The sequence below is a fragment of the Vanacampus margaritifer genome, chromosome 14 (genome assembly GCF_051991255.1).
Source record: "Vanacampus margaritifer isolate UIUO_Vmar chromosome 14, RoL_Vmar_1.0, whole genome shotgun sequence".
Classification (NCBI taxonomy): Eukaryota; Metazoa; Chordata; class Actinopteri; order Syngnathiformes; family Syngnathidae; genus Vanacampus; species Vanacampus margaritifer.
Window position 1 is genome coordinate 15,581,805 of NC_135445.1, and position 9,123 is coordinate 15,590,927.

At 35.5% G+C, this 9,123-nt stretch overlaps 1 protein-coding gene across 4 annotated transcripts in view; it reads left to right on the forward strand.

The window, feature by feature from the left end:
- tcf4 (transcription factor 4) overlaps positions 1 to 9,123 on the forward strand; it is a 186,605-nt gene extending 177,482 nt beyond the window's left edge. For 2 of the 4 annotated variants that reach the window (XM_077586198.1, XM_077586200.1), the window contains 3 exons: positions 111 to 340; positions 1,623 to 1,764; positions 3,929 to 9,123. In XM_077586198.1, the coding sequence (XP_077442324.1) occupies positions 111 to 340; positions 1,623 to 1,764; positions 3,929 to 3,977 (421 nt within the window). In that variant the 3' untranslated portion in view covers positions 3,978 to 9,123. Of the gene's footprint in view, positions 1 to 110; positions 341 to 1,622; positions 1,799 to 3,928 lie in introns of all 4 variants that reach the window. The other 2 variants (XM_077586199.1, XM_077586201.1) reach the window with 1 other exon arrangement.

Consider the following 9,123-nt stretch of genomic DNA (forward strand, 5'->3'; position numbering starts at 1 on the left):
GTGAAAAGAAATGACCTTTAAACCTTTAAACTGAACTTCCATCCTCAAATCTTACTCCCGCACCCCCACCCCTTACTCCTCCTTTTCACCAACACCACTGGCCACCATAGCAACAACGATGACGAGGACCTGTCGCCAGAGCAGAAGATGGAACGCGAGCGAGAACGGAGAATGGCCAACAATGCGCGAGAGCGCTTGCGAGTACGCGACATCAACGAGGCGTTCAAGGAGCTCGGCAGGATGGTCCAGTTGCACTTAAAGAGCGATAAGCCGCAGACCAAGTTACTAATCCTTCACCAGGCCGTTGCAGTCATCCTCAGTCTCGAGCAACAAGTCCGAGGTCAGTGGGATACACAAAAATCAACCACATAATAAAGTGTTTTGAGCCTTTTGGCAGACAGGATACTTTTCATTTTACTTTTCTTTACCCCTAGGTAATATTCAACATTTTCAAGATGGTGATTTTTGGGGTTGCATTAGATGTTTATAATTATAATCATTAACATGACAGAAAATAAAATCCATTAATCTTTCATCCTGTAGTGAATCAATATAGTACACAGCAGGGGTCGCACACCTTTTTGAATACGATGACTACTTCTTGAGTACTTAACACATTTCTACCACTTACCTTTCATTTCAGTATATCTTATTATTAATAATGATTGATATTTTTTCTTTCTTTTTTGATCGCTTCTGTTTAGTTATGGTTCACAGGTTTGTGTTGGTGTGCAACTATTTGAAAATCAATAAAACTGCAAGTGAGAAAAAAAAGATTAATATTAATCTGTGCGAAGACAGTAAGTAATCATGTTTCTCTGTAACTAGCAATAATAATTTAACAAGTTAGGGGAAAATACATATCAATACGCAACACTTTTTTCTATAAATCTTTTCAATTGGTCACTTTGGCAACATTCCTAGGAAATCACAATTCCATTTCCACTAACACTAAATTAGCTATTTTTAGAATAGACCTGAGGGTTACCAATGTGGTCCTTGGGGGTGACCTGCTGATGACAAGTTGACAACTCATACTTACAGTGTGAGTTTCACTTTTTGATTTCAAATACTGTAATAATTATATATTTTTTTTTTAAATACATAAAAAAAAATAATAATAAAAATAATAAAATTAAATAAATAAAAATAATTAAAAATAAATAAATACAATTATTGGGATAGACATGTGTATAGAGATGTGCATTTATTCATTTATCAGGCTTTTTAACAGTCAATTCTTTGTGAGCTATTTTTTCATATTTTACGAAATTTGCCAGGGATTTTTTTTCCCAACAAAATCTGCCAGGGATTTTTTTTTCCAAGGAGGGGGAAAAAGGGCAAAAATAAAAATAATTCCAACCTAGCCACAAAGGTAGTAAGTAACTTGGTGATTCTGCTTCTCAGTACATAGTCCATTTACATAGTATACTGTGTCTGATGAAGAGCTCAATGACATATGGGCTGGTAATACACAGTGTGCCAGGAGAGGGCAGCAATGCCACCTTTTGCCAAGGTTTCTCCTTCTTGGCTTCAAGGTCACCACTGATATGATAATTCCTGGCAGGAGGTGATTGTTTTAGCATAAGTTATCCACCTGACAGTTTCTGTGTCCTTCCCAGAGAGAAACTTGAACCCGAAAGCGGCCTGCCTGAAGCGCCGCGAGGAGGAGAAGGGCACTGTGGCATCGGACGGGACTCCCCTCTCGCTAGCTGCAGCACACCATGCCGCCATGGGCGATGGGTCAAACCCATTGGGACAAATGTAAAAAGCAGCAACATCTTCTCCCCCATAAATGGTCAGAAGATTTCACTTATTCACTAATCTGCTGTTGTACCTTCAACTCAAAGCCAAATTGAATCCAGAATGATTTTAAATTGCTAAACTAAAGATCTGAAAAAATGAAAATTAAAGTTATGATTATATATAAAATTTGTCTTTGGGCTTTTGAACAGCTTGTAGTTTTGCTATAAATTGCCAATAAATAAAAAAGTGAGCAAGAGATGCTATTATTGCACTCAGGCAGAACATTTCTAATAGTAACTATCATTTCTAATTATAGTATGATGCCATCTCCTTATCCAAAGCAGTCTTGAAAATGGCATGAAATTCAAACAGTCCAAAGCCCATACTCCAAATTTTCACCTTTTGGTTGAATGAACTTTTGTTGTTCAGTTCCTGACAAGTAAATGTGTACAGAGCTGATGATACAACAGCTGAACAAAAGAAACCAGACAAGGTTTCGTTTCGGTCTGGTCTGGGTACATTGTAACAACAGATTGGCAGTAAGTGTGATTTTGATGTGTGACTTTATGTTCTGTCATTATTATTACTTTTTTTTATATATAGAAAAACTGTGTATTTGTAGTTCTGTTCTTGGCTGTGCAACACATTTGCAACTACAATAATCAAAACAAGAGTACACATTCTCATAAATTAGGTGGAGAGATCACTTGAGAAGTACGATCAATGGTAATAAGTCTTAGCTTTCAAGAATCACCAATTGTATATTGCTGAGCACAACACTCACCATAGAGTAATATGAAGAACATGTACTAAAATGCATACACATATGTATTCAATCTTACATTAATGAATCAAAGTGAATGCAAAAATATTTTTCCTGTCCAATAAAAAGTTGATTTGTCCCACACACCCACATAACAGATACAGGGAGTCTTCAGTGTATGACAGCACTAACATACAATGTTCTGAGGTCATATACTGTACATATACATAAACATATATTCTAGGGGTGTCAAAATTATTACATTATTTTGAGTTCATTTAAAGTTCCTTTAACACTACTATATATATATTTATATATATATATATATATAAATATATATATATATATATTTTACGGGTGATTAATGACCACCTGGGGAAATTCTAGTCGCAACGCAGCAGACACATCTACGTCCAAATTTAGCAATAATAAATTTAATAGTGCATATACTTGTGGAACCTGGGGTAAATTTTAAAAATGTGCAGAATTTCACAAGTTGCTTCATGTTATAGATTATATAGCTCTTACTATGAAAAGAAAATGCACTGGGCTGTTACCAACATTTTAAAAATGCAATTATGCCATCTAGTGACAGAAAAATGACCTCAACACAAATCAATATTCACACACATTTTTTTTTATAGCACATCGTTTTAATTTTACATTATTATTATTATATTTAAACATATTTCTATTAGTTTAACATTTTTTCCACTTTTATGTTAACAAGAGTATGAAAACTTTTATTTTTTGAAACCATTTTACTGTACATTTTTTTTAGATCAGATATAAAATTTGCGATTAATCTTGAGTTAACTATTGAAGTCATGTGATTAATTACGATTTTAAAAATTTATTACCTGACACCCTTAATATATACACAAATGTACATATTTGAGAGATGATCATTCCATATATATTTTTAATGGAGAATTTCATTGAAATATTTATAAACATGTATAAAATAATAATAATAATAATATTAGTGTATAATCAATCAATCAATTACTTTAGTCATCTTCTGATGGATATTAAAAAGCAGCAATTTTACAGTCGCAATAAATAATCTATAAAACACATGCACATACATTAAAACATAACTCATGTAAGAAGTGATGGAATTTTGTTTTTGTTTTTTACACTCAAACAGGAGAAATAGCAAAGTCTTTTAGAATTTTAAAAAACATAAATGTATATTGTATATATATAATAATAATGTATATTGTATATATACAATATACATTATTATTATTATTATTTACATTATTATTACATATATATATATATATATATATATATATTGTATATTTATATATTTTTTCAAATACGTAGTGCTGTTATTCATTAAAACTAATGGCTTTACTGCCAATTCCATTCTTGATGATGTATGTATGTATGTATTTCTTTCTCTCTCTCCAGGTCCAAGGTGCCAGAGTTCATTAAAATGATGAGTGACCACTTCCTCTGACAGTGTTTCCACGACAGCCCGAAAGTCAATCAAACCCGCTGTTGCTTCGGCCAGACCAATCAAGATTCTCCGGACCAATCACATCGGCCTCAGTGTTTCCTCTCATGTCTTCTAATCCTCCTCCTCACCTTTGCCTCCTTCTTTTATCAAGAAAACAAAGTGCACAGTCACGGGTTGATTTTGTGAACTCCTACAATGCGGAGACGCCCAATGGCCGATGCAACGTGGCTACTTTGAGGGAGATTTTGTCATGAAGTTACTGCAAAGGGAAAACAAAACAATGGATTGACCAATCATTTAATAAATTCTTCTACTTTTACAACTGTCACCATTCCCACTTTTAAGAACATTGGGCTTCTACAGTATATAAGATATGTGTAGTACTGTATATGTATAAATATATCAAAAAACAACTGGACTCATACGGTGAGGAGCATAGGGACTAAGGGAGGCAAACGAAACATATCAAATATTTGAAAAGATTTTTTAGGGCAACAGCCTCAGCATGTCTCTGACTGAACGGCAAACTAATGCCACACTGTGGATGAAGCTGTGCCTGACGTCCTCTTGGATACAAAACAGTCAAACAGTCAGATGGATTCACAAGGAGAAACAACGCAAACAAAATAAAACAAACACTCTTAAAGTTTTTTTTACAGATTACAGATTAAGTATGGCTACAAAAAAAAGAGGCATTTTTAGGATTCTAAAATCTTTGTGATGGCAATGATAAAAATACTTTTGAGCCTAAAAGACATTAAAAAGAAACCTCCCTTTTCGATGTTCACAAATCATGCAATTTCATGCAAATAACCATATGATAACCATCCATCCTTTTTCTATATCGCTTATTCTCATGATGATTGTGGGTGAGCTGGAGCCTCTTCCAGAATTGGAAAGCCTGATTATTTTGTAGAAGCCAGTACAGACCTACGACGGCGTATTAGGGCCACGTATATATTTTTAGAGGAGGGGGGGGGGTAATATTCAGAGAGAAAAACTTGCAAATTTACGAGAGAAAAAAACGTGTACATTTGGCAGTTTATAAAGGCAAATTTGGAAATTGAAATAAAAAAAAAAAGGCAAATTTACGAGAAACCCATGTAGTGTAGCTATAGTCTAATGTGAGGATTCGTTGGTGGTTAATGGGACACTTGTAATAAAATGAAAAGGCAGGATGGAGACGAATTTATTCAGAATTTAAACTTTACTAAATGGCAGCTAGAGCGAAAATACTTCCTGATCCCTTATCAGCTGACTAACACTAACCAATAAGAAGCTAGCATACTTTAGGTAAATGCAAGTGAATGACGGAGAGCAGCAGATTCGACCCATCAACTTAGCTACTTATTCAAAAAAAAATACCAAAATGTATGAATGTGTAAATATATAATTCTGGAAACATAAATGTACAAGTAAATATACATTTTAACAAATGAACTTAAATGCTTGATCTTCAGACTGTGTACCTTCGCAAAGCGAGGCGTCTTCACCGCTGGCAGTACCCAACGCTCCAAAGTGCAAATGCTTAACATGATATGGTTAATCTCTGCTAAAGCAATTTAAAAAAAATTCTCACAAATCTGTCACTTTGTATAGTCACAAACTTGCCATTTAATTTTTTTCTCTGAATTTTGCCCCCACCCTCTAAAAAATACATAGATATTTATACGTGTGGCCTTAATACGGCATCGTTCAAACCTAATGGGCACTTGAAAGCAAATGATCAAATTTACTGATTGTCTGGCGTATTTCAATCACTGGGAGTTGGGAAATTGCAGGGGGGGGAAGACAAAACAAGATTTGCGAATGCAAAAGCTGGCCTCTTTGAAAACTTACTGCATATCTTTGCATTAAAAAAGGGCAATAGGATGGAAAAAAACAAGATGGAATATGGCTGAGTATTGAAATGTATCTTATTACGCATTCTGCACATTCCACAAATTCACCAGTCAAGGGTGTGCTGAGGAAGTCAGACCAGGAGTCAAATGGACCAACTTCCATAAGAGTGTCAATGGACAAAGAGAATATCAGATCATATGGAGACAAACGAACAATCATCAGTTAGGGACTACTGTATAGCATGAGGGAATAAATTCCAATGCCTTGTTGATTGCCTCATAATAGAAACCAACACTCATCAAAAACTAAACCCTCTCACATTTCCCAAGAACCTCAAATTAGTGGGGTTTCTATTTGAAAGTTTTTTCTGGTTTAGTTAGTGTACTCAGTAAATTCTGTAGAGTAAATTTTACTCTAAACTGAGTCTATTTGGTCCCACTCTGAATAGAATAAAATTTACAGGGGGGTAGAGAAAAAAAGTCACTCAAGGGTTGAGGAACAAACCCACAACTTCAGGTTAGGAGACAGCCAATCTACTCCCTGAGCCACACAGCTCGATGTTTTTGGTCTCCTCTTAAATATAAGCAAACGGTAGGAGTGGCATTGCTCAGGTGGTAGAGTGGCAGTCTCTCAAACTGAGAGCAGTGAGATTGTTCCTCAACCCTTGTGTTATTTTATTTATTTTTTTTACTCTCTTCCAAGTGTAATTTTCACTCTATTTAGAGTGGGAACAAATAGACCCGGTTTAAACTCTAAACTTTAGAGTAAAATTTACTGTGTAGCTATTAAGTTGGCATCACCTTCATGTTTGGGTTTTCTCCTGATGGTATTTTGGTCTACAGATCTTTGGGTGCTAGTTTCATCTCTGGTCAAGCATTCCCATCAGAAAAGAACAATCTCAAATTGGGTGCAATCCACAGTTGCCGTATCTGTCCGCACCTCTGCTATTGTTTGCCCATGAGCCACACTGAAGTCCTCTGAGGAAGGTGCAGTCGGTCAATACAGTGGACCTTCGGTGTTCAAATCCAGACTGTTTGTCAACCCTGGCTTTGTTTCAGATTTTGAAGGCGTTTTGACTTGATGATGAACATCGCTTTTGATCAGAGGTGCCAAATACAGGTCCAGAAAGTAAGAACCTAAGAAGCACCTGTGGCTAAAGCCAAACTGTGGCAGCGTTTTTACTTTCTGGACCCGGATTTGACACCTTTGCTTTTGATTATGGTTGATTGGCAGTAGTTTGATCATCATTACCTTTTCCCTATTTGGCTTATTCAAACCTAAAGAAATACAAACTGGAAAGGGTGTTTGTTGTCTCTTCACCTGTTTCCAGTTCCCATCCGGGTTCTAGATTCCATTTCCATTTTTGGACAATATTTTTTGTTCAGACCATCAAACTGTTTGGGGCCCACTGTACTTTTCAGTCAAACTCTTATACGGACATGTCCTGTGCTTTCCTTTCACGTAGACTCATCAACATTGTCTGAGCAGTGATTTGAAGTATTACTATGAAATACTGTACTACATTAAAAAAATAAAAATAAATTAAATTATGGCCTGTGCCTGATGGCATCAGGTTGCAGTGAATGTCAAACAAAGATCAACCCTCTTATAATAGACAAGGCTAACTACAGTATTGTTTCAAATCAAAAGCTCTTTCACCTTCATCAGTTTGAAATCTTTGAAAGCCAATATGTTTGATTCTCAATCTCAGTGCTGTCCTTTCCGCTGATCCAAGCCTTACGAGCCCGAAGATTGAGATCTACCCCACCACCGCCCTAACCCCCAGAGTGGTCCCAGAGATGCAATTTGAACATTCACACTTCTACCAATGTGCCTTTTTAGAGTTCATATCATCGGAGTTGCCAGAGGAGGACCTGGTCTTTCATAGGATGCAAGCTTAGGGAAACTTGTGGTTGGTCATTAGGTTCTATGCAGTCAGGTTTTTGTACCAGACCTGGGAATTTAAAAAAAATAATAAAAAAAAGTTTGAAAAAAATAAATTAAAAAAAGTATTTTTTTGGATTAAAAAAAAGCCACAAAAATAAAGTGTATTTGATGTACTGTATGATTATGTGTAACTAGAGCGTGTTCTGACACTTGATTTAGCAAAACCCTCGCCCCAGTTCTCCCTGCCCCTTGGAAGACATCCATTATCCCGATTCCAGCCCAATTTTCATGGTGAACGCGACTCTTCTTGTAATATAGCTGATCAGCTTTTTATCAATATTTGATGGGCTTTTCCTTGAGCCAATGTAGTCTCCAGTACAACGTGTGTGGTTGTATGTTGTAAAGCGCTTTTTTCTCCTCTCATTTTTTTTAAGGAAAATAATTTTCTTGTTCATTTTTATTTGTATGTTCTGGTTTACATGTCTATTACAGAAAATGTAAGAAAATAGAAATAAAAATAAAAAATCAACACAATTTGCTATCATTAGTGTTGTTCTCTGACGAGCGTCAATTTTGGCACGGTAAAATCCGACTCAATCAACAGCAAGGCACGGAAACTGGAAAATTCTATTTGAATAGATCAATTTATATATAAATGTACAAAAAAATATATACAATATATAAGGAGGGTGACATTTTCCATTTTTTGTTTCTTTTTTCTGTTGCAAAAGAGTGTTTGCTTGGGGAGGAATTCATTTTCCAAAGACTGAACTGTCAGGCCCCCAGTGTTACAAATCATCAATGAACTCTTATTATTTCTTCTTATGTTGCCATGACAACCTCTGCCTCTGACTAATATGGCGCCCCGCACAGGACAAAATGGCACCGGAGGTCCAACAGCTACACTCACTGCTACCCATCATAGCAGTGACACACAGACATTGTAAATTGTATGCAACAAAACGGCAAACCGAACCCATATTTTGAAATTGTGTATGTAAAAGTTATATTTTTACATGTAGATGTTGTTATTTGTGTTCTTAGAAATGTTTTTTTTTTTCCTTCTTTTTCCGGGGGTTAATTTCAAAAAGTGTGTATGTTTAAAAAAAAATCTCATATTGAATTCATTGTAAAAAACAGAAATTCCCAAACTTTTTTTTTTTTAAAGTCATAGGACAGATGCTGATAAGATGAAAACAGATATACAGTTTGGTATTTGTCCAAATCCCCATGCCTCATAATATGTCCATTGTAATTGTATTTTTTGCAGATACATGTAAATAGTCACAAATCAAATTCTGTGAGGTTTCAGTGGGGTGAGGACTTGCCTGTGAGATGTGACGATGATGACGATGATGATGATGTTGATGATGAAGCTGTTTTTAATAAAATAGTATTTGTCTGGTTACAACAGCCA